Here is a 27,282-nt window from a genome sequence, read left to right on the forward strand (position 1 = left end):
AACCAGCGACCATCTTGGTGTGAGGTGATTGTGCTACCCACTGCGCCACCGTGACACCACCGAATTAAGTTATATAATATCATAATGAATATAATATAATATATAAAAGGCTTTAAAATATGTAAAATATTTTGCTTGTTGTTGTCGAAGCACAATCTGCAAAACTCCAATTTTTTCTTGAAAGGGGTGGAGATCAGGAACTCATTTGCATTTAAAGAAACACGAAGCACATTTTAATTTATAAAACCTATATAGGTTTAGTTCACCTTAAAATTAATATTCTGTTTTTTATTTATCCACACCGAGGTCATTCTAAACCTATAAGACTTTTTAAATTCTAATATGATATTTCTGTCCCTCCACTGAACATGAAATATTCATCCAAAACTCTGATGCTTCAAAATATTTATGAATAGATTAAAACATAAATGTATATCTGTTTATTAAAACAAGTTTGTCTCTTCTGAAGACTTTAGATTTATTTATGTCTCTTCAAGAAAGTTTTAAGCATTAGTGTATCTCTCGTTTTTATAAAAAATATTTCAATTTGTGTCCTGAAGATGAACAAACAAGGCAGGGTTTAGAATAACATTACGTAAAGACAACTTTCAAACAAAGTTTTAGGAATGACAGTAATGTTTTAACATGCCAGAGACCTGCTTTTCTTAATACACAACATTGTAATTGGGATCATGCATACAGAATATGCTAAGAAATATTACAGCAACCAAAGCCTTATTATGGTCAACATGAGGAGTGAATAATGTAACATTTTACATTTTGGGTAAAACTACTGCTATTAAAGGGCACCTATTTTACCCCTTTAACAAGATGCAAGATAAGCTTTTGGTGTCTCCAGAATGTGTCTGTAAAAAAAATACCCATCAGATAATTTATTATAAATCTGCCCATTTTGGTGTCTGAGTACAGTGTAGCTGTTTTTGAAGCCTGTGGCTTTAAATGCAAATGAGCTGCTTCTCCCAACCCACCGTTTCCACATGTATGTTTACTTTTCCTGCGTTACATCAGATAAACAGCAGTCAGTGATAGAGACAGACACGGATGAAGCTGAAATACAGCTCAGTCAAAAATACTAAGTAAGTGTCACGGATTGGCCAGGCTCTTCCACCAACATCACACATCGAACACCCTCACCTGAGTATTAACCACGCACAGCTGCACCCAATCACTCCCATTCACTATATAAGCACACACCTCACTTCACTCATTGTCCGGTCTCGTTCCTACGAAGCGGACTCTGAGTGAACCACTTCCTAGGTTTCATTCCCCTGCGATCTCAGCATATATACTTACCTGTACTCTGTTTTCATTCCAGTCTGTCCAGTGTTCCAGTTGTCCTGTCAACGTTGTGTGTCTCGTCAGTCTGTCTTCCCCGCAAGTCCTCTGGTGTGTGCATTCGGTCATCCTTCTGTGTCTGTCATCCCACCTGGCCAAGAGAATCATCAGTTCATCCAAACTCCATTTCAACTCTCAATCATTATCCACATTACTCTGCTGTTGTAATAAACCTCATTTATACTTACTCCCCTTGTTTGTCCGTCTGCTTCCGTAACAGAAGACCGGACCTTCAACTACCAACAGCATGAGCACTCACGATCCCCTTCAGGAGTTGGTGGATTCATTGAAGAGAGTGCTACTACCATCTGCTCCACTTCCCGAAGCACCACCAGCACCGAGCACTTCTTCACCGTCCACCCACTCATCCAGTCCCATGGCTCGACCAGCGCCCTACTCTGGCGGGGCGGAGGAGTGCAATGGATTTCTCCTACAATGTTCTCTGGTATTCACTATGCAACCTGAGTTATACCCCACAGATCGGTCCAAAATCGCTTTCATCATCTCCCTTCTCTCTGGGTCGGCTCTTCGGTGGGCTGAAACCATCTGGCAACAGTCTGGGCCGGTAACAAATTCCATTCAGTCATTCACCCAGTATTTCAAGGAGGTTTTTGGTCGCGCGGATGCTGAAGTAGCAGCTGGAGAACAGTTATACCATCTCAAACAGGGAGCCATGTCCACTCAGGATTATGCTCTCAGGTTCCGAACTCTGGCTGCTGCTAGCGGATGGAATGAGCGATCTCTCCTCACAACCTACCGGCTCGGACTAGAGCCCAGCCTCCGGTTACAGTTGGCCGCCCTCGACGACACGATGGGACTGGAGAAGTTCATCCAACACTCTCTGCGATGTTCCGATCGTCTGAGGGTCTACCAGCATGATCCTCCACCAGTATCACAAGCACTCCTCCGTTCGCCAGAGCCAGCCGTCCCTCCAGAACCCATGATCATAGAATCTGGTAGACTCACAATCACCGAGCGACAGAGGAGGCTGACCCGGGGTCTGTGCATGTACTGTGGTGCCAAAGGACATGTCAGGCTGGACTGTCCCATTCGTCCAGCACGCTCTGTGGTGAGTTTGTTCAGTTCTCCCATTGAAAAAATGCATCCTCTCACCACTAATGTCCAGTTAACTACCCCTTCTGTATCAGTTTCAGTCACAGCCCTCATCGACTCCGGGTCAGCAGGAAATTTCATCTCGCACGCCCTCTGTCGCCGACTACAGCTTAACACCGAAGCCTCGACGCACGTCTACCAGATTCAGCCCATAACCAACGATATCCATTCTCAGGCACGTATCCATCGAAAATGTGAACCCGTCAATCTCCAAGTAGGACTGCTCCACAAAGAGGAGATTTAATTTCTGGTTCTGGAGGGTGCATCGATGGATATCATCTTAGGGCGCCCGTGGCTGGTGAAGCACGATCCCATCCTCTCTTGGGGCACAGGAGAAATTAAGAGATGGGGAGAAGAATGCAGATCCAGCTGTTTTCCCGATCTACCCTTACAAATTCAAAGACCCCTTACCGTCTACGTCACTTCTGTCGAAAGTCCAGTCGAGAAAATATCCATTCAGATCCCGAAGATCTACTCCTCATACGAGGATGTATTTTGCCCCAAGAGAGCTTCCCAGCTACCTCCACATCGGCCATGGGACTGCGCCATAGACCTGCTTCCAGATGCTCCTATGCCCAGAGGTAGGATCTACCCGTTGTCCCTTCCGGAGACCAAGGCAATGGAGGAGTACATCCATGAGGCTCTGAGTCAGGGGTATATCCGTCCATCCACGTCACCTGCTGCCTCAAGTTTCTTCTTCGTGGCTAAGAAGGATGGAGGGCTGCGGCCATGTATCGATTACAGAACCCTAAATCAAGGTACAGTCAAGTTCCGGTATCCCCTTCCTCTCGTCCCTGCGGCCCTGGAACAACTCAGATCCGCCAAAATTTTCACCAAGTTGGACCTTCGCAGCGCCTGGTGAGAATACGTGAGGGGGACGAGTGGAAGACTGGGTTTGTGACCCCTACTGGACACTACGAGTACCTGGTCATGCCCTATGGACTGGTTAACGCCCCCTCCGTATTCCAAAACTTCATCCACGAAATCCTCCGGGAGTTCCTCCATCTCTTCGTCATTGTATACATAGATGATATCCTGATTTACTCCCGGAGTGAGGCCGAACATCGCCACCACGTTGCGGAGGTCCTGAAAACCCTCAGGAAACACCGCCTGTACCTCAAGGCTGAAAAATGCTCCTTCCATTCACCATCTGTTCAGTTCTTGGGGTACATCATCGATCAAAGAGGGGTTCGTATGGACGAGGGGAAGGTCACTTCCGTCATCTCCTGGCCCGAACCAAAAACCATAAAGGAACTTCAACGTTTCCTAGGATTTGCTAATTTCTACCGACGTTTCATCCAGAATTACAGTCTCATCACCGCTCCGCTCACCAACCTGTTGAAAAATAAACCCAAAGCACTACCCTGGCCTCCCGAAGCCGCCGCAGCCTTCCAAAACCTAAAAGAATCCTTCACTCAAGCCCCACTGCTGACTCATCCTGATCCTGACTTGCCGTTTGTGGTCGAAGTGGATGCATCGACCACCGGAGTGGGAGCCATCCTGTCCCAGTACCACGGTACTCCTTCATTACTCCATCCATGTGCCTATTTCTCCCGGAAGCTCAGCCCGGCGGAAAGGAACTATGACATCGGAAATCGAGAACTTCTGGCCATCAAGCTCGCCCTGGAGGAGTGGCGACACTGGTTGGAGGGGGCCAAACATTCGTTCCAGGTGATCACAGATCATAAAAATCTCCAATACCTAAAATATGCTAAAAGACTCTGTCCTCGTCAGGCCCGTTGGTCATTGTTCTTCTCCAGATTTCAGTTCTCGATCTCATATCGACCAGGTTCAAAGAATATCCGAGCAGACGCACTTTCCAGAATTCACGACCAGCATGAAATTATTGAGACACCGGCCAAGATCCTTCCCGATCAGATCACTATCTGTCCCATCCAATGGTCCGCTCCTACAGTAATCGCCACTCCAGAATCCAGAACTCCGCCGGGCTGTCCCCCCAATCGACGCTTCATCCCTGAAAACCAACGGGTAGATCTCATTCATTCCAGCCATACATCTCTGGGCACAGGACATCCTGGGGCCAACAACACCCTCTCGCTGCTATCCCAACGCTTTTGGTGGCCGAACATGGCGAGGGATGTGAGAAGATACGTCCAAGGCTGCAGAGAATGCGCTATGTCGAAGAGTCCTCGCCATCTACCTGCTGGTAAACTCCATCCCTTGCCCATCCCAAACCGCCCCTGGTCACACCTAGGAGTTGACTTCATGACAGACCTCCCATTGTCTGAAGGTAACACCTGCATTCTAGTCATCATAGATCGATTCTCTAAATTCTGTCGTTTGATTCCTTTGAAAGGTCTACCCACAGCCCTAGAGACCGCCGAAAACCTGTTCAACCACGTCTTTCGAAATTTTGGGTTACCAGAAGATATAGTCTCGGATCGAGGACCCCAATTTATCTCCAGACTATGGAGAGCATTCTTCAGACTCCTAGGTGTGACCGTAAGCCTCTCGTCTGGCTATCACCCCCAAACCAACGGCCAGACAGAGAGGAAAATTCAGGAAGTGGGGCGGTTCCTCAGGACCTTCTGTCACGGTCACCAAAACTCCTGGAGCCAGTTTCTGGGCTGGGCGGAATACGCCCAGAATTCCCTGCGGCAACCTACCACCGGACTCACGCCATTCCAGTGCATCCTAGGGTTCCAACCTCCACTCTTCCCCTGGGATGGCGCACCATCTGATGTCCCCGCAGTGGATTACTGGTTCCGGGAGAGCGAGAGAGTCTGGGACGATGCTCATCACCATCTCCAGAGGGCAGTACGCAGAACAAAGGAAGTATCTGATAAGAGAAGGATTCCAGGCCCCATCTATACTCCAGGACAGAAGGTCTGGCTCTCCACCAGAGATATCCGTTTGCGACTGCCCTCCCGAAAATTAAGTCCCAGATTTGTTGGTCCCTTCACCATCCTGGAACAGGTCAACCCCGTCACATACAAGTTACAGTTACCACCACAGTACAGAATCCATCCCACATTCCTGGCCATGAAGAGGAACCTCCTCCCCCACTGATGTTAGAAGAAGGGGCCATATACCAAGTCAAGGACATCCTACGGTCCCGGCGTCGTGGTGGTCAGAGTGAATACCTCTTCGACTGGGAAGGATACGGTTCAGAAGAAAGGTCATGGGTCCCCAGATCCGATATATTAGATCCCGCACTTATGGAAGAGTTCCACTCCAATCACCCAGAATTTCCAGCACCTCGAGGACGAGGTAGACCACCACGACGTCGGAGGTTCAGACCCTCAGGAGCGGGCCCTGGGGAGGGGGGTAATGTCACGGATTGGCCAGGCTCTTCCACCAACATCACACATCGAACACCCTCACCTGAGTATTAACCACGCACAGCTGCACCCAATCACTCCCATTCACTATATAAGCACACACCTCACTTCACTCATTGTCCGGTCTCGTTCCTACGAAGCGGACTCTGAGTGAACCACTTCCTAGGTTTCACTCCCCTGCGATCTCAGCATATATACTTACCTGTACTCTGTTTTCATTCCAGTCTGTCCAGTGTTCCAGTTGTCCTGTCAACGTTGTGTGTCTCGTCAGTCTGTCTTCCCCGCAAGTCCTCTGGTGTGTGCATTCGGTCATCCTTCTGTGTCTGTCATCCCACCTGGCAAAGAGAATCATCAGTTCATCCAAACTCCATTTCAACTCTCAATCATTATCCACATTACTCTGCTGTTGTAATAAACCTCATTTATACTTACTCCCCTTGTTTGTCCGTCTGCTTCCGTAACAGTAAGTTTATTTTATATATTTGTGGCGGAGTTTATTCAAGCCTTTCTGAAATTATGAGTCTCTCACAAATGTTCTGTGGACATGTGTATACATGTTATTATAGAAACATGGGAAAACCGCACTCCTACGCCACCTTGCGGTGGGCCTCAAAATCACTGGGATTTGGATCCTATTTTAACGTCAGGAAGTTTTTTTAAAAGACTTGTAGTGTTTATATCACTCCAATATGACAGTGGACACACTACACCTACACACAGTTCTGTCCAAACAGCTTACAAAAGTGGATTTTCATAATAGGTGCCCTTTAATGACACTTAACCATATATTGCTTTAAAGAATGTGTCTTCTTTACTTTATGTCATAATTTGAAAAGTTTGAATAAAGTCAACTATAGTGTAAAATGAAGGTATAATTCTGATAGCTAACTAATTATATAAATGTTGGGATGGAGAACCATATTCGGTTATTTTCAGAAAGATCATTGATGTGTTTTGTAAGAAGAGAAAAGGAGCGTATAGTGATATTTAGCACAGCTCACTCAAGGCTGATCGGGTTACAAGTCGAGAGGAGGGACGAGGGAATATCAGTTTCATTATGGAAACACTTAGTTCCCTCCATCAGTTTTTCTGTATATTCCTCTTAGGTATTCCACCTTCGCCACTGAAACGCCTGGCACTGCCAATGAGAAAGAAGAGGACAGATCGACAACAGCTGAGGAGCAACACTATGAGGACGTCCTGCCAAAACCATTCAGCTCAGCTTCACTAAAGCAGCTGACACACGAGAGGTCAGTAATCACTTACAGATTTGTATTATTTGCTGTGCAATCTGGGGTGTTTTAAAATAGCATGGTATGGCATAACTGAAAAATGCAACTGAAAAATGTATACAAGATTTAAAGAAATATATAATTATACAAGAGTCTATGATGTATGGTTTATGAGTCTATGGTAATTATAGTTAACTGGAACTGGAACTAAAACTATGTAGTATTAAATATATGTACATATTTAAAAAATCTAAATACAATTTCAAAATGCTATAATTTGTAGATAACTTGAACTGAAATGTGTTGCCATAATTGCAAATTAATAATGCAGTTTATCAACTTTGTCTCTCTTATTTTGTCTCACTTTTTATTTTGTTGTACCAAAGAATTAGATACATCAAGTCATTTATTTTCTTTATGTCTGTATTATCACTATATTGAATTACCCTAGCAAAGTTATATGATAATACTGTGGTGTTTTAGGAGCACTGTATGTAAATAATCATTGTACCATAGTCCTTGCAGAGACTTTTTAAAGTTCGGGTAAAATCAAAAGTTCATTTTGCTAGCGCACATTGTTATTCTTTAGTTGAACTCATTTAATTAAAAGTTAATCAGCTGACAAAAATGTTTTGGTAATATTCAGTCAAAGTCTGACCATTTACTTCTCTGTTGACATCAGTTTAGTGGCTTCAGCCACAGTATTCTTAACCACACCCCTTTAACCAACATGGGCTCAGTTTGAAAACGTAGCCTATATACATTTCTGGAGATTGCAAATTATGTAGCCAGAGCTACGTATGGCTGCATTTCATCTCTAAACGGTTGCTACGGGGCGGTATGACCAGCTGACCTCCATATGGACGCCTTTGCTGTTAACAGATTGTCCAGTAGTTCGACATGTAAAGCGGTGGACTTGAGACGCATAACGAAGTTGACAGCGACAACGGGGTTCGAGTCTGATGAAGAACGTTTCTAGAAAGCGGATAAAGCAAAAGTCCAAAAATAAAATAAACAAGTAAATAACAGGGTGAGAATGTGGTAAAATCTGAAAACGTGGTAAAAATCAGGTGTGGGCTTTTCTTTTTCTGGATTGCTTTTTAAATCACTGCGGTTGGGTTTAGGGAAATGGGTGGGCGGGTAAATCTGTGATTTTAAAAACACTATTGGTTGGGTTTAGGGAAGGGGGAGGGAGGGGAGAATCGGTCGGTTGCTCAGTCAATAAATCAGTCAGTCGACACCGGCCTCTGGTGGATTTATGTGAGAACAGCAAGTGTGAATGGCACTCGCAAGAGAAGTTTAAGATCTGAAAAAGCGTACACAGCGGCCTCTGGTGGATTCGTGAAAACAAAAACTGAAAAAAAAACTAGCTCCTGGGACGTATTTTGCTCTCTCCAGAAATGTATCTAGGGGTACGTAATCAGAATGAGCCTGGGTTGCCTTTAACCATTAGTTTGCTATGAGGGAATGAGGTGTAAAAAGGAAGCCCTGTGCCCTACTCAATATTTTGTTTTAGTTGGTTGTACATCAACATATTGAAATAAAGTCTCAGCAACTTCCTGTTCACTCAGACTTTAAGTGCAATGTGAGTGCTTTGTTGCATCAACATTTCAAGTTACAATGGTGGTGAAAAATATCTTGTACCTTGTTTTTAATGGTCGCTGAAGTCATCATTCGTCACTTAGACATAAGGAGAAGGCCAGACCCAGTGAAGCCTCCTTTTCTCATGTAGGACCATCTGCAGGAAGCTCTCCCCAGCCAACCACAGACAAAACACAGGTAAAACAAACACACACTGCTGCTCCTTCAAAGGACAGGATGACAGAATACGTGTTTCTTGTTCTTTCAGATATTTTGCAGTCCAGACTTTCCAGACAGCGGCTTTGGCAGCTTTGACCTGAGCCGACCAAACACAGGACTGTCCCAAACATCTCCTAGTGCTGTAAGGTAAATGTCAAAATACAGTCTCACACACATACATTGGTATTGGTAGTTTACAGGGACTCTCCATAGGCATCACCTATTTTATACTGTAAACAGCTCTTCTTATATAGCCCTACTCCTCACAGAAAACCTGTGGCAATCTTTGAATGTCAAAGTATGATTAAGTATTTACCTTTAAAATAGATTTTTAAGCATTTTGAATTACACGGATATCAGACAGGTCCTCATAAACCACCTCAATGTTGTAATACCTAGGACACACCAATGCCATTATACACATTTCGGTCCTTGTAAACCATCAAAACTATTACACACATACAAACTGATTTCTTCTTGTCAATCTCACCATTTTCTGTCATCACTAGGCATGGGCCGGTATAAGATTCTGACGGTATGATAACCTTGGATAAAAATCTCACGGTTTCACGGTATTATATTGTGATCACTGCTCTAAAATATATTCTTTTTAAATGTCTGGGTAAAAAACTAAAATCTTTTTCCCCATTTAACACAATATATTTTATTTTGAGAAACATTTAAAATATTTTGAAGCAGTAAACATGTCAGGCTAAATAATTCAAATGAATCCTTGACTTCTGCTGTCTTCATTAGTTTCAAAAACACAGATTTCTTTACAATTTAAAACAGCATCTTTGGAGATCTTTTCTGTTGGAGATATTGTTGTTCTAAAAAACAAAAAAAAAAGTAAATAAAAAAATCTTACATATTCCTTGGGAATGGTATTACAAAAAATTTTGGCGGTTTTAAAACCTTGACTTTTCCAAACTTGATTATCGTCCCATGCCTAGTCATCACTGAGGCAGTTTTGCAACTGAACTGCCTGCCACTTGGTATTTTCTTTGTTTGATCTTTCTATATAAACCTCAATGATGGTTGTGTATGAAAATCTCAGTAGATCAGCAGTTTCTGAAATACTCAGATCAACATCCATGCCACAAAGTCACCTTTTCTCCCTTCCTGATGCTCAGTTTAAAATTCCTGAATGTATTGAGCTTCTGCAGTGTGATCGTCTTATTCGATATCTGCAGTAACAAGCAGTTAATCATGTACCTAATAAAGTGGCCAGTGACTGTGTTTGGAAGGGTTGTGAATTAGTGTATTTAATATTGGTCCCACTTTATATTAAGTGGCCTTAACTAATATGTACGTACACTGAAATTAATCATTTGTTATGGTGTACTTATTGTGAAATAAATGTTTTTACATTCTACCTATGATTGATTAAATATATGCATGTAATTACATCTGTAATTAAAGCTGCAAGCAGCGATGAAAGGGACCTCCCACCCGGGCTCACCGCCACCTGGTAGCCATAACATGTCAGAGAACAGTGGACAATATTATTTTAATCTGATAAATTTTAATATGAGAAAAAACCTGATAAAATCATTGATATATGTCAAACTTCCTTCTGTAAGCAGGTGGCGCTATGAGTGTAACTGCATATTGACAAGTAGATGTGTTCAGGAGAGGAATCTTATCGAACATGTACATTTTAAGGCAGATCAGACACTGTGTGGCTGAGTTATAAGTATAGTACTTTCTCCCCCATTGCAAAACACTGATCTTTGTCAGTCTGCCACATGCACACCCTTTGGCGAAAACTCTAGATCTTCACAATTTAATTAACTTCACATAGGCCTTAGATAGATCTTGGATTTGATCTGATGAAATTTCTAGGAGGAGATTGTTACAGTGTAAAACATGTCATTTCCTGTTGCCAGCAGGTGGTGCTTTAACTGTATCTGGATATTTGCATGTAAACATGTTCAGGTCAGGACAAATGAGAATTTTGAGGCAGATCAACAGTGCATGCCTGAGGTATAACAACTGCCTATTTCATGGCAAAACATCAAAGTTTAAAAGGGCGCCACGGACACGCCCTTCGATGAAAACTCTAGATCTGCGCAATTTAACATCGCCAAGGCCTTCAGATGACAATACCCAAATTCAGTGTTGATCTGATAAAATCTCTAGGAGGAGTTTGTTAAAATACAATGCCTGGAAATGGCAAAAACTGCAGAGGAAGTTAAAAAATATCTTCCTATTGGGTTCTTTTTTTGTAGGTATTGGCGTGTTTGATGTATGTGCCAATTCTCGTACATGTGCGTGAAACATAGCTCAAGGGCCACTCCATCTAGGTGGCGCTGTTGAGCCATTTTACCACACGCACTTCCGAAACCTATAACAAACGTTCATTTACGCCACTTCTGGTGAGTTTGCAAAGTTTTTAGTTTTTAAGCATGTTTAGACCCTCAAAAATGCAATTCATTCTAGAGAAGAAGAAGAAACGGAGCAATTCCAATAGTGCCTAAGCACCACTGGTGCTCAGTCCCTTAATAATTACTGTACAGCTTTAATTACACAATTGAACCATCCATTACACTGTAACCCACCCTTTAAACCTACCTATACCACCAAACCTGTTCTTAACCCTACCCTAATCCCACCTCAAGTGCACCAGAAGTGTTCTGCAATACATTATGAACACAGTAAGTACATTGTATTTGTTTTTTGATGCAAGTACATAGCAGTTAAGGCCACTTAATATGAAGTCCAGACTGTAAACTATATTCTATTGTATAGATAAACTGAAAAAGTAACGTTACCTAATTCTCTCCTCAGTTCTGTACTCTCTGATGATGTCGTCATCATGGCGAGTGTGAGCGGTTCAGACAGTGAAGCCTCACACTCTAATGCACGAACAACTATATCAATGGCACCAAGACCTACGCAGCCCACAATGAATCACCTGGAATATAAAGAGCAGGATACACAAGCAATGGAAGCAAAAAGCATTATTCAGAATGGACATGTTAGAGCTTCAAAAAAGGATCTCACATCAATAGCGCTTAACCAGGTGACTGAAGGAACAATGGTGGACAATGGGCTTAGAAAGGAGACTCACTCACCATCACACTGTTTATGTCAAAAGTAAGTGCAAAGGGAAGTCATTTTGTGTTACATGCAAGTTAGAAATTAGACTGACTGCCATATTTCCACTGTGCTTTTTACAGCAGTGAGGTAATTCTGTCACTGCAGTATGAGGTGTCTCGCCTCAAGAGGGCGCTAGAGGAGAGCCTTGGTCATCTGAGCAAGAGGACTGATTATCCCAGCAGCAGGTGTCATTTGGAGAGGAAGCACAGGGGACAAACCAGAGGACAGAACAGAGCCACATCCAGCAGGTACTCTGAGCTTGAAGAACAGGTCTATAAGTGACCAAGAAATCTAGATTTTCAGGGATAGTTCAACCAGAAATTAAAATTTACTCACACTCAAGTGGCTTCAAACCTTTATAAGTAAATTTTTTCTGTTGAACACAAGAGAAGATGTTGTGAAGAATGTTAGAAACTGGTAACCTTTAGCATCCATAGCAGGAAAAAGAAATACCTCCAAGGAAATAAGTCAATGGTTACCAATCTCCAACTTCCTTTGTAGTTTAACAAGTAAATAGTGAGTAAATGATTACAGAATTTTCAGTTTTGGGTGGTATTATTTCTTTGATAATATTAAAGTTTTCCCCAAAAAAGGGATTTTTGAAGGAATCAGAAAGAACGGCTTAAATTTTTGTTTCCTTAAACATTTCAGAGAAAAAACTTTGTTTTTAAATCTTAAAGTGAGGTTACAATAGTCAGAAAATTTTATTCTCAAAGGCATTGAAGCACCATTCACACTCAATTTCAAACCGAGCTGTTATCTGTCTGTCAGCATGGAGAATTTGTATGGCCAACTTGAAAATGAGCCAGATCTCTCTGTATGAGTGTTTATATGATATAATGTTTTATTTATATAATGTTTATATGATGTGTTGATTTTTTTTACCTTTGCAAAATTAATGTTCTTTCTCACTAAATCATCAGACGTGTAAGAGACTTAAACCTTCAGAAGACTGAGGACTGGATCTCTTCTGACAAAGAGCTCATCAAGAGTAAAGGTGACAGCATCACAACCTATTTAATACTTTTCATTACCAATAAACATCACAGCTGGGGTTAAATGTAAAAAAAAATGTCCTGGGCAGAGATTAATCACTATTAATCGCATCTAAAATAAAGGATAGTATTAATGTAATATATGTGTGTATATTTATTTGTAATGTGTATATATAAATACACACATGCATGTATATATTTGAGAGTTTTGTTCTATTTAAACATAAAATATATATATATGTATATGATACAAATTAAATATAAATTTGAATATCTATGTAAAAATGTTGTTTTGTATAGTTTTGTTTTTACGTATGAGTGTGTATTACTATAGTCACTGTATTATACAAATACAGTTGAAGTCAGAATTATTAGCTGTCACGGATTGGTCAGGCTCTCACGATCCCCACTCACGAAGATCACCATCACCTGACTTCTAATGAGCACACAGCTGCATCACATTCACGAGCACCAGATAAAAGCACAGCACTCCAGTCGCTCATTGTCCGGGCTCGTCTCGACGAAAGCGGACAACTGAGCGACCACTCAGCGTAGTCATCCTCAGCTAAAACAAACGCTTTACTTACCTGTTCTCTTTGTATTCCTCCTAGTCTTCCTGGTCCACCCGAATCGTCCTGTCTTCAAGTCCTTCCAAGTCTGTGTCATCCTCTGTCAGCTGTATCTGGTGTGTGCTGTCCATCCTCGTGTATTCCTGTTACCCAGCCACGGAGGAAAAGACCCCAACATCATTCCTGATCCTCCTGGCTATCCTTCATGTGCTCCTTGTTGTCATTTAATAAACACCCTAACGTTTCCTTACCTCTGTCTCCTGTCCGCTTCATAACAGAAGCCCGGACCAATAACGACGACAACATGAGCACCCCCGATCACTTTCAAGAGCTGGTGGACCAGTTGAAGCGGATTCTACAGCCACCAGCTCCACTTTCCAACGCACCACCAGCACCGAGCACTTCCGCCTCCACAGTTTCTTCTTCGGCCCTTCCTTCCAGTCCCATGGCCCGACCAGCGCCCTACTCAGGCGGAGCGGGGGAGTGCAATGGTTTTCTGTTACAATGTTCCCTCATATTCGAAATGCAACCTTCTCTATATCCCACAGATAAGTCAAAGATCGCCTACATCGTATCACTACTCTCTGGGCCTGCACTTAAATGGGCTGAGACGATCTGGAACCAAGCCGGGCCGGTCATGAATTCCATCACTACCTTCACGGAGTATTTCAAAGAGGTGTTTGGACGTTCTGATGGGGAAGTAGCCGCTGGAGAGCAGCTGTATCATCTAAAGCAAGGTACTCTATCTACACAGGAATATGCTCTCCGGTTTCGCACTCTAGCAGCTGCAAGTGGATGGAATGAGAGATCGTTGTTGACCACGTACCGGCTCGGCTTGGAACCCACTCTCCGAATCCAGCTGGCCACATTAGATGATACTATGGGTCTGGAGAGATTCATCCAACATTCTCTCCGATGTTCCGATCGTCTCCGTTCCTATCAACAGGACACCATCACCCCCTCGTCTGCACTCCTCCAATCGCCTGAGTCAACAGCCTCTCCAGAACCAGAACCCATGATAATAGAGTCTGGAAGACTGACATCAGCGGAACGACAGAGGAGGCTGACCCGGGGTCTGTGTCTATACTGCGGTGTCAGTGGACACACCCGTATGGAGTGTCCCCTTCGTCCCATTCGGACTTCAGTGAGTGTATTCAGTACGAATATTGAACAATGTAAACCACTTACTACCACCGTACAAATAACTACTGCCTCTATTTCTCTCCTTGTCACAGCCCTCATCGACTCCGGGTCAGCAGGGAACTTCATCTCCCAATCCCTCTGTCGTCAACTCCACCTACGTACTGAGGCGTCCTCGCATATATACCAGATACAACCGATAACCCAGTGCACTCGATCTTCGACCCGTATCCATCGACAATGCGAAGACATCCTTCTTCAAGTGGGGTTGTTACATCAAGAGAGGATTCAATTTCTGGTTCTGGAGGGTGCAAATATGGACATCATTCTAGGGCGCCCGTGGCTGGTGAAGCACGATCCCATCATCTCTTGGGGCACAGGAGAGATAAAGAAATGGGGATCTGGATGTACACCTACCTGTTTTCCAAATCTCCCTCTTCAAGGTCGGAACCCCATTTCTTTGTTTACAACATCGGTCGAGAGTCCTCCTGAGAAGCAGTCTATCCACATTCCTAAGGAGTACAGCTCCTTTCATGATGTCTTCTGCCCCAAGAGAGCTTCCCAGCTACCGCCGCATCGGCCATGGGACTGCGCGATCGACCTAGTTCCAGATGCCCAGTTGCCAAGAGGTAGGATCTACCCGCTCTCGCTTCCAGAGAATCAGGCAATGGAAGATTACATAAGGGAGGCTCTGAGTCAGGGGTACATACGTCACTCAAAATCACCAGCCGCCTCAAGCTTCTTCTTTGTGGCCAAGAAGGACGGAGGGCTGCGTCCATGCATCGACTACAGGGTCCTAAATAACGGTACAGTAAAATACCGATATCCCCTTCCTCTGGTACCAGCCGCTTTGGAACAGCTCCGAGAAGCTAAAGTCTTCACTAAATTGGACCTCCGCAGCGCGTATAATCTGATAAGAATACGTGAGGGGGACCAATGGAAGACAGCATTCGTGACCCCTACTGGCCACTATGAATATGAGGTCATGCCTTACGGTCTGGTCAACGCCCCCTCCGTATTCCAAAACTTCATTCATGAAGTCCTCCGGGAGTTTCTTCACCACTTTGTAATAGTGTACATAGATGACATCCTCATTTACTCCCGGAGTGAGGCCGAACATCGCCAACACGTTGCGGAGGTCCTACACACATTGAGAGAACATCACCTCTACCTCAAAGCGGAGAAATGCTCATTCCACCAGAAGTCGATTCATTTCTTGGGATACATCATTGACCAAACCGGTATACGTATGGATGGGAAGAAAATTGAGGCTGTTCTATCCTGGTCAGAACCCACTTCCATTAAGGAGCTCCAGAGGTTTCTTGGGTTTGCTAACTTTTATAGACGGTTTATCAAGGACTACAGCAGGATTACATCACCTCTCACTAATCTCCTCAAGGGTAAACCCAAAGGACTGGAGTGGACCAAAGAAGCAGCCGCAGCCTTCCGCCTTCTTAAGAAGGAGTTCACAAGGGCCCCACTCCTGACTCATCCTGACCCAAATCTTCCTTTCGTGGTGGAAGTGGACGCATCCACCACCGGCGTCGGGGCAGTATTATCCCAACATCATGATACACCGCCCCGACTGCATCCCTGTGCCTATTTCTCTCGGAAGTTGAGCCCGGCGGAGCAGAATTACAGCATAGGAGACAGGGAGCTTCTAGCAATCAAGCTAGCCTTGGAGGAGTGGCGTCACTGGTTGGAGGGAGCCAAACATCCGTTCCAGGTGATCACAGATCACAAAAACCTCCAATATATCAAAGAGGCCAAGAGACTATGTCCACGTCAAGCCAGATGGTCACTTTTCTTCTCACGTTTTGATTTCTCCATTTCCTATCGTCCAGGACCCAAGAATCTAAGAGCAGACGCTCTCTCTCGTTTACACGAGCATCACGATCATGAAGAACTCCCAACGAAGATTCTTCCCGAACACATCTCCATTTGTCCGATCACCTGGAACGCTCCTCCAGTCGTTGCCACTCCGGAAGCCCCTGCTCCGCCGGGATGCCCTCCTCATCGGCAGTTCATACCACCTGAACACCGGGTAGATCTGATCCACTCCTTACATACCTCGCTAGGCACTGGACATCCAGGGATCAACAATACTCTCTCGCTAGTATCCCAACGATTCTGGTGGCCAAACATGGCAAGGGATGTGAGGCAATATGTTCAGGGCTGTAAGGACTGTGCCCAATCCAAGAGCCCACGTCATCTACCCGCTGGAAAGCTCCATCCCTTGCCGATTCCGAACCGTCCCTGGTCACACCTAGGAGTGGACTTTATCACTGACCTCCCCTCGTCAGAAGGTAATACCTGTATTCTAGTCATCGTAGATAGATTCTCAAAGTTTGTCAAACTAATCCCTCTGAAAGGTCTTCCCACAGCCTTTGAAACAGCCGACAATATCTTTAATCAAGTCTTCAGGTCATTTGGTATTCCAGAAGATATTGTGTCGGACAGAGGTCCACAGTTCATCTCACGTCTATGGAAAGCCTTCTTCAAGCTCCTAGGTGTGGCCGTCAGCCTCTCTTCTGGATATCATCCCCAAACCAACGGGCAGACAGAGAGGAAGATTCAGGAGGTGGGACGGTTCCTGAGGACCTTCTGCAGTGGTCACCAGAGCTCCTGGAGCCAGTATTTGGGCTGGGCAGAATATGCCCAAAATTCACTGCGGCAACCCTCCACCGGACTCACGCCATTCCAGTGCGTCCTGGGCTTCCAACCACCGCTCTTTCCCTGGGATGGCGAACCATCTGATGTCCCCGCAGTGGATCACTGGTTCCGGGAGAGCGAGAGAGTCTGGGACGAGGCTCATCAACATCTGCAGAGGGCAGTCCGTCGAAGCAAGGTAACCGCCGATAGAAGAAGGTCTGAAGAACCCAGATACACACCCGGACAAAAGGTGTGGCTATCCACCCGGGACATACGCATGCGACTGCCCTCTCGCAAGTTAAGTCCCCGATTTGTTGGTCCCTTCACCATCGTGGAACAGGTTAACCCCGTCACCTACAAACTACAATTACCCTCTCACTACCGTATTCACCCTACATTCCACGTATCACTCCTGAAACCCTATCACGATCCTGTTCTTCCCTCCACAGAGCCTGACCACGAAGAGGAACCCCCTCCTCCACTGCTCCTAGAAGAAGGAGCCGTCTACGCAGTGAAGGAGATCTTGCGTTCCCGACGTCGTGGTGGCCAGTTGGAGTACCTGGTGGACTGGGAAGGGTACGGCCCCGAAGAAAGGACATGGGTTCCCAGAGCTGATATTCTCGATCCTAGTCTCATGGTGGAGTTTCATGAGAGCCACCCTGAGTTCCCAGCGCCTAGAGGCAGAGGGAGACCACCACGGCGTCGGAGGTGTCGGCCCTCAGGAGCGGGCCCTGGGGAGGGGGGTACTGTCACGGATTGGTCAGGCTCTCACGATCCCCACTCACGAAGATCACCATCACCTGACTTCTAATGAGCACACAGCTGCATCACATTCACGAGCACCAGATAAAAGCACAGCACTCCAGTCGCTCATTGTCCGGGCTCGTCTCGACGAAAGCGGACAACTGAGCGACCACTCAGCGTAGTCATCCTCAGCTAAAACAAACGCTTTACTTACCTGTTCTCTTTGTATTCCTCCTAGTCTTCCTGGTCCACCCGAATCGTCCTGTCTTCAAGTCCTTCCAAGTCTGTGTCATCCTCTGTCAGCTGTATCTGGTGTGTGCTGTCCATCCTCGTGTATTCCTGTTACCCAGCCACGGAGGAAAAGACCCCAACATCATTCCTGATCCTCCTGGCTATCCTTCATGTGCTCCTTGTTGTCATTTAATAAACACCCTAACGTTTCCTTACCTCTGTCTCCTGTCCGCTTCATAACATTAGCTCCCATTTGAATTTTTTTTTCTTTTTTTAAATATTTCCCAAATGATATTTAACAGGGCAAGAAAATTTTCACAGTACGTCTGATAATGTTTTTTCTTCTGGAGAAAGTCTTGTTTGTTTTATTTTGGCTAGAATAAAAGCAGTTTTTGATATTTTAAAAACCATTTTAAGGACAAAATTATTAGCCCCTTTAAGCTATATATTTTTCGATAGTCTACAGAACAAACCATCGTTAACCTAATTAACCTAGTTAAGCCTTTAAATGTCACTTTAACTGTATAGAAGTGTCTTGAAAAATATCTAGTCAAATATGATTTAATGTCATCATGGCAAAGATAAAATAAATCAGTTATTAGAAATGACTTATTAAAACTATTATGTTTAGAAATGTCTTGAAAAAAAATCTTCTCTCTGTTAAACAGAAATTGGGGGAAAACATAAACAGGGGGGCTAATAATTCTGACTTCACCTGTATATGTTCACACATTTAATCTTCGACCAGCACTACAAAATTTGTAAACAGTGTTAACGTTTTAACATTTGAAATTGAAATGAGTATTTTTGTATTGTCAGTTTCAAATGGTGAAGATTCAGATCACACTCTGAGTTTCCAGAGAGCCTTCAGTTCGTCTAATGGACAAATACATGACTCCAGAGCCCTATCAAGGGGTATAACTATACTTTTTAGCTAAATAGTATATTTCCAGGAAGATAAAAGTATTCAAATATTCTTCTCTTGACGTTACAGCCTCAGTGGAGCGGTTTCCTTTAGAAGTGTCACAGTTCGGTCAGTACGGTAGCCATCGACGTGCCAGCGTTGGGCCAACAATCCACAGCACTAAAACAGAGCCTGCAAACAAAAGTGCCAGCTACAGACCTGCAAGTAAGAAATAGAAAATGAATGAAAATGAATTGTTATTTAAATACCCAATTGTTTAAATCAGACTACATACAGATTTCTATTTTAAATATGCTTTTTCTGCTTTTATTAATCAAAGATTCCATAAGATAATCAAAATATAACAGTCATAAAAATATTATGCAGCACATCTATTTTTAAGATGGATAATAATTTCTGTTTCTTTTGTAGCAAATCAGCAAATTGAAATGATTTATGAAGGATAATGTGACACAGAAGACACTGAAAATGCTTTGCATAACAGGATTATATTGTAAACTATATATCAGAAATACACCAGTATGGGTATTCAGACAGATCTGCCAGTACCAATAAATTGGTGTTTCTGCCTTTTTTAACTTTATTATAAAATAATGATAATAAATGACAGGATATGAATAGACATACAAATAAAAACTCTCAATTTCAGCAAACCTTTTATCTAATGTATTAGCTAATCTCATTCATAAAACACATTAAAAAAATGCCTTCTTAACACATTAACTAAATACTGAATATTATATACTGACAATTCTATTTGAACTGTTTGAATGAAATTGGTTATTTTAAATGGCACTAATGTTTAACAATACTAATGTTTTACTGTGGTGGATATCCATGTTAACAAGCAGGGCTTTTTGTGTTTCAGTGGGAAACTTGGGGAGTAACTTCTTAAACAGCACAAAACTTGCCTCTTCTCTCCCTGCTCATCCTTCCCATAAGCCTCTGCTGCAGGTCAACTATGGCCTCTCCTATAGTCTACCTGCTGGGTAAGAATTCAATCAAATAAAAAACAAACTATTAAATAAGCATGCAATGTCAATCACATTTAAATACCAAAACACAAATGCATTTAGATAAGTCAAGGTTTAACAGATCATAACATAGGCTTAAGGCCCGTTCACACCAAGCACAATAACTAACAATATAACAATATTTTTTTGCCCTCATAAAGTACTAACGAAGGATAATAATCTGTATTTTAAGTTTATTTTATTTGGCATTACCCCCATGTAACCAGCAGGTGTCCTCAGTGTCCTACTAGCGCATCTGCTAAAGTCACAAACGAAGTCAAAACTTAGTTCTTATTTTTATATTTAAGTAGTAGTGCTTTTTTATAAATGATGCACTTAACTATTTTGTAAAAATTAGTTTGCCATCAGAATCTTTCATTAAATAACCTTCTCGCTCCCCTCGAAATGACTTCGAAAAAGGTTGAAACTGACCTTTAGGGCCGGGCTATCAGGATGTGTCTTGTTTCTGCCCTGCTTTCATCCATTCGTCAAGCTTCCTCCATTTTGTTAGCCCCACCCATCCTACAACGATCCAAAAGTTTCCCAAAGGATGATATTATGCACGCCCTACAGTTTTTTTCTAATTTTAGGACCGTTTCAAGGACCGATCAGGGCTTAATTTATGCCGGAACACGACGGATCCGGAACCTCTGAAATCTGATCCGGCACCTCATTTTACCGATACCCCTCCTCAACCGCCCTCCTTTCCCGTAGGCTGTTCACTTTCACTTTAAAAGGTGCCAAATCGCAAACTTATGCACTATTCTATGCCATTTTGTAGTACAAATATTGTAAGTAGTGCATTCACACTGAAAACTCAAAAAATAGTAAGTGCACTTTAGTTACCCGGATGGTGCGCTTATTCAACCGGTAAAATGAAGCGTTGAATAATGGACACTTCATGCATTCAACAACCGCAGGTTTGCTCATGTAGTGGAAGTGGCGGAGCTATCGGGCGCACATGTTGCATAACTTTATTTATTTTGGATTGTGAAAGCAAAATTGTCCTCCGAGAGTGATTATAGCGACTCCCGACGGTGAATGCTGTTCTACTCATGGCAGGTATTATTTGATAGTTTGGTCATTTGTTTCACTAATATGGAAGCCATCAAACGTCATCAGGGAAACGGTTTGAATTTCCGCTTAGTAAAAAAAACATTAGTGCCCCATTTGGGACAACACTATATACATGTACTATGCTGTTGAGTGTGTAAGTGCATGAGTGTAGTGTGCCATTTGGGACGACACTACATACATGTACATGTACTGTTGAGTGTGTAAGTGCTTAAGTACATAATGCAAGAGTGTAGTGTGCCATTTGGGACACAGCTTTTCTTCCGCGACTCCCCAACCCTCTTCACGTTCATCTGCGACGACAACCCCTCTGCCATCCACTTTGGTCCGCAACAACAACTTCCCCCCCACAACCCCACCACCGCACTGCACTTTCGTGCGGCACCTCTACATCCTCGGGTAACATGCTGGATCCGTTACCCTGATCTGTTCCGGGATCTCGCAATTCACAAATTAAGCAGTGGGCCCGATGTATGTCACAATAGAAGAAAAAAGGACAATATTAACGTGAATTTAGTGATAAAAGTTAGTGTAGTAGTGGAATAAAAACAAATTATTTTCCTAAGCATTTTCAAAAGAGGCATCACAAAGATGCCGAAACTAGCACTGGATACTTTCAATTTTATACTTCAATTTGCCAGCTTGGCTCGCATAACTTCCATGTATTATCATTTATTAACTGGGGAAAAAATAGTTCTGAAAGGGATACCATCGATATCGTTTCTCTACATCTTAATAGGAGTAACACTTTAGTTTAAGTAACAATTCACACCGTTTACTACTTTTTTATTACCTGCCTATTATTAAGTTATAAGTTATTAACTGTTTATTAGCACTTATAAAGTATGATCTTATTTAAAATGCCTAGTCCTACCCAATACCTAAACCCTACTACTACCTTACTATTGTAAATCAGCTAATTAGTGGTTTATTGAGCTACAAGTCTCAGTTAATGGTTTGTTAATAGTGTGAATTGGGCATTAAAATAAAGTGTGACCCATTATTGTTATGGTAGTGGTCTGAACTCTGTTCTTGTTTTACATTCAGAATGATTTCTACAACCCTATCTTTGTCTATATTGTGCTTGATGTGAACGGGCCTTTACTTTATGTATTGTTGTTTATTGAAAACTGTTAATAGTTTTTTTGTAATCCCAGATTCAAATTGCGAGATCAATCATCAGATCCAATGTCCAGTAGGAGGCGCTCTATTGAGTCGGACTCAGCTCTGCTTCCCAGTAACGTCTTCTTTCAGCGAACATCACCGCGCACCAGTGCAAGGCGACATCGCACCAGCAGAGTCAGTGTAGACCGTCCTACACCTAACATTCACACAACAGAACCACAGGACAAGATTATACTCATGCTAAAAGCTGAATCTAAACCATGCATCTATTTGTGTTTCATGCTTCTAGGAGGAATCAATACACAAGACGTTGGACAAGGCCTTACAGGCAGCCTTTCTGATGAAGCAGACAACAGACAGGATGGCGGACGCTCTTTCGGCTGATCTGGCCAAGGCTCGGCTACAGAGGAAGTTACACGGTCTACATCCTCTCAACAACAGAGCAGACACTTGACACTTAAGGCAGTTCATGCTCTATAGAATAGACACAATTTTACATAAAAATCGAGCTTTTAAATGTGTTTAATGGACCCTTTTCACATTTCCAGGTTTCTCAGTAGCCATCAAGGTTGGGTAAACTTAGAGCGCAGTGAATGAGAGAGTACAACAAATAATTTTTTTAATAACTCCACAATGGTGTTATCAAGACTTTCAGAAAAAGGAAAAACTGACTGATAACGGCAGCCAGAAGAGAGAATAACGTCAAATTTACCATCCTGCCCTATAGACGCCGCATTAGAAACACCTAATTTTACTATTTGTAATTTGAAGCAAAGATGATATAATACACACATAAATACATATAAATATAAATACATTTTTTAAAATCTAAATATTAAAAACTTTTAAGGACTTAAGATGCTGATGACTGTTAAACACGTCATAACTGTCTTGTGAAAAAAGTCAAGTACACAATTTTCCACAAAAATGGAGTATATGTTCTGTCGTCTGCTTTTAAATGTGTTTATTAATGGCTGGGGGTTTTGCTTTGAGAAAAACAAAAATAAAATAAAAAAGCTGGACTTATAGATTGAAATCTTGTAATAATGACCAACAGGGGATTAAATAGGAGCTCCGAATACACTGTAAGGGTGCTTTCACACTTGGTCCAAATGCCTGGTCTAAACTCAAGTTCGATAGCCTCCCCCTTGGCTGGTTTGTGTTCACATTAGCCCCTTTTACACAGTGATACCGGAAAATTTCTGGAACGACTTTATAGCTAAATTCAAACAAGCACTGTTCTAACAGGCAAGAACGTTATGGAATTTTTCCTGAAAAAACTGTTCACACATCTATTCCAAAATACCGGTAAATTCGGACATCTTTACCCAGAAATGACCTCTAAATGGGTGCGCTTGTATTTGTAAACATTTGACTACATTACAAACTCTGTGGATGGATAAGTATTGTGAACAATTTCGATGAAAACATATGGAGGAACACTTTTGCATGTTGAGATGTTCCTAATATGTGTGTGTGTGTTGGCGCTCACTGGCTGCTTCACGTGCACACGCGTCAAGCAACTGAAGGAAGCAGACCTTGAAGGTAAACAAACAAGTTTATCATAAGCATTTTATCAATGATTTTGTTACACAGTTGGCATTAAGAAGCAACATAGAAATGACTAACATCTAGGACCTACGGTAAATGTGTCTGGAAAAATATGCAAAGGCTTTTGTTTTCATAAACAGCACAAATGTGAATGCGTCGGAATGTTTTGATTGGCTGGACGACAGCGTGTTCTAAGCATGAACGCGCTCTTTCCGGCAATTTTCCTTCTGCATTCACACAGCGCAGCATTCCGGCAACTTCTCTTTCCGGAAAATTGCCGGAATTAATTTACAGGTATTTTCAAAAAGGTCTGTATGTGTGAAAAGGGCTAATGTCTTTTTTTCTTCTGAACTCTGGTACACTTGCGTCATCGAGCTGCTGTTTTGTGTACAGCAGTTGCTAGGTGATGGCCACGAAAGTAAAACGCCAAAATGCCGACGCATATCATGGTCATTCTGCTTTTACTGAGTCTTTTGTTTTAATTACCAATACCAAAATACAGAGAGCCACTTGTATCTATCTAATGCAAAAAATATTAAAAACGTTCAGAACATCACACGATGTCTGCAGAAGTTGTTTTTCGTGGAGACAAGCAGACATTATCACTGTTTGCACTGAGTCATTCCCGCTTGTTGCCGGTGTAGGTGATACACAGACAAACACACATACGAATGAACGTTATGAAAACTTAAGTTTGTTGTACAGTTGGTTGTTTACTTCCGTTAAAGCCGTGAAAGCACCCTAAAAAGTGATTAGTTGCCTTTGCTTAAAAAAAGAAAAACTCATTTTGTGGTGAACAATTCATGCATGTTATTAGAAAAAAAAAGTTTTTGGCCTTGTAATATTTGGAAAACCTTGGAAATGCACTTCCCCAAATTTTTTTTCAGTTAAATTGTCTGATAATTTTTGTCTGAGGTATCGGGCGTGGTTAACGACCATTGGCAACCACAGACAAAAACAGCAGAGGTTAGGTTTCTGCTAATTTTTTGTGTGTGTGTGTGTGTGTGTGTGTGTGTGTGTGTGTGTGTGTGTGTGTTTGGTGAGCCTCTGGTCATTTTAACACTATGGAACCTCAGTGTGCAACATAATTTCAGTGAAAGAATGAGAGCAGCGGACACTAAGGCAAATGTTTACATTTTCAAACTTAGTTTTTACACTGATAAACACCAAATTATTGATTGGATATGAATTTAAATAAAAACAATAATGTTATATAGAGTTAAGTCAAAATTATGAGCCCTTCTGAATTATTAGCCCTACACTATATATTTCTTCCCCAATTTCTGTTTAATGGAAACATTTTCTCAATACATTTCTAATCATAATAATTTTAATAACTGATTTCTAATAAGTGATTTCTTTTATCTTTACCATGATGACAGTACATAATATTTTACTACATATTTTTAAAGATACTATTATAGTATTATTATAGTATTTAACGTAATATTGTTATAGTACTAAATACTATTATAGTATTAAAATTGCAGAAGTTTTATTTATCTTATAGTGCACAGGTACATTTTTGGGGTGGGGGGGATGATTGAATCAAAATGATAATTTTTTCTTTTATTACAAAAACATTATTGTATTAAAAGTAAAGATCATCTTCCTCAAAGACTGTAAATTTCAATAGCTCCAACAAAAAATGTTTTGATTAGTAATATGCATTGCTATGAATGAACTCTAAAGGCAATTTTGAACCTCTAGATATCATATATAGCCCATTTCACACATACATTACAGACAGGTTTTGACATCCATGGTCTAAAATGGTTTCTTGCTTTGCCTAACTTAAATCTTCTTTTTAAAAAAATGTATTGGGGAAAAAAAAATATGCATACAAGTAAAAAAACACTGCAATATATCATTTAACAAACTGTTTTAAGGCAATCTTATTTTATGATTAAAGTTAACATGTCAAAAACTTAAATGTTAAACATTAGCATACAAATACAATACTAGCAGTGCTTCCCACAGGTTTGAAATATACTTGCGGTGGTAGCCGGATTGAAACACATCACATAAATAGTTAACTATATGCAACAAACAAAACATTTAATTTTTAACAATAATTTTCTTTATTATGACACTGTTTCTTTTCAAACAAGTCCTAAATTTTGTGACTTAAGTCTTACTAGAGTCAAGTCATGTGACTCGAGTCCCCCATCTCTGGTAATTAGGCAAGTCATTGTATATTGATGCTTTGTTCTGTCGACAATTAGAAAAAAATATTGCCTAAGGGGGCTAATAATATTGACCTTAAAATGTTTTTTAAATAAAAAATACTTTTATTCTAGCCGATATAAATCAAACAAGACTTTCTCCAGAAGTAAAAATATGATAGGAAATACATGTGGAAAAATTCCTTGCACTGTTAAACATCATTTGGGAAATATGTAAAAAAGAAAATAAATCACAGGCATCTAATAATTTCGACTTCAACTGTATATCATATTAATCAATTGTATCACACGTTCCCTGTATAATGCCAGCCTCAACATCTCATGTGAGCAACTTACAGTAACTTTAGAGAAAAGATCAGATATTCATATCAGATGTTCTTCTCCTATAACTCCATCTAATGAGCTACAACTCTGATGCTCTGTTCTCCATTGAAAAACCAACAATGCGGAGGCAAACGCAGCCTATCAGTGACCTAGATAAGTGGAATCTGAGTTTTGGATTTTGTGTCGTCTGCCACCATCCTTCACTCACAAACATCACGAAATAGATATCCTGTTCTTCCATTCTTGCCCATATTTGATCATACTCACAGTTTTTTTTTTTTGGACATTATAATAAGGTTCATTTTAAACATGTTGTGTTATTTCTAAATTAAAAAGGGGCTAACTGTGACGTACTTACATTTGCTTTGGCCAGGTTATGCATAACTGTTCATGCAGTATACTGTAGCTGCTGAACCTGAATGTCTTTATCAGATCTGGCTTATGAGTACCAGCCTGTGCCAGCGTGGCTGTTTCAGTGACACTTGGGTTATTTCCTCTAGCTTCATTTTCAATAAATAATAGAAAAAGGTGACCCTGGCCTAAAGCATAAAACCTATTATAGGTGTACGTTTTTTAAAATTGAGATGTATAATTACATGAAAACTGAAATAAATAAGCTCTCTATTGATGTATACTTTGTTAGGAAAGGACAACATTTAGTCGAGATACAACTATTTGATCAAAAAACAAAATATTAAGCAAATTGGTTTCCTTCGGGTGCTCCGGTTTCCCCCAGAAGTTTAAGGCATGCAGTACAGGTGAATTGAATAAGCTAAATTGGCCGTAGTGTATGCGAGTGTGTGCAAGAGTGTACGGGGGTTTCCCAGTGTTGGGTTGCGGTGGCTGTT

At 41.8% G+C, this 27,282-nt stretch overlaps 1 protein-coding gene and 1 long non-coding RNA gene across 2 annotated transcripts; both read left to right on the top strand.

Annotated features, from left to right (window-relative positions):
* The first annotated feature begins 8,677 nt into the window (after positions 1 to 8,677).
* On the top strand, positions 8,678 to 11,886 carry LOC130237120 (uncharacterized). The gene is made up of 3 exons (XR_008838518.1): positions 8,678 to 8,782; positions 8,853 to 8,950; positions 11,594 to 11,886. It is a non-coding gene; the product is annotated as an uncharacterized LOC130237120 (long non-coding RNA).
* Positions 11,887 to 11,893: 7 nt separating this feature from the next.
* On the top strand, positions 11,894 to 23,213 carry LOC130238434 (uncharacterized). The gene is made up of 8 exons (XM_056469451.1): positions 11,894 to 11,928; positions 11,986 to 12,153; positions 12,829 to 12,902; positions 19,056 to 19,151; positions 19,231 to 19,365; positions 20,030 to 20,150; positions 22,406 to 22,547; positions 22,663 to 23,213. Exons 1-8 carry the CDS (start codon positions 11,894 to 11,896, stop codon positions 22,825 to 22,827), a joined length of 936 nt encoding a protein of 311 aa, XP_056325426.1. The 3' UTR covers positions 22,828 to 23,213.
* The last annotated feature ends 4,069 nt before the right edge of the window (positions 23,214 to 27,282 follow it).

This window comes from Danio aesculapii, chromosome 2 (genome assembly GCF_903798145.1).
Source record: "Danio aesculapii chromosome 2, fDanAes4.1, whole genome shotgun sequence".
Classification (NCBI taxonomy): domain Eukaryota; kingdom Metazoa; phylum Chordata; class Actinopteri; order Cypriniformes; family Danionidae; genus Danio; species Danio aesculapii.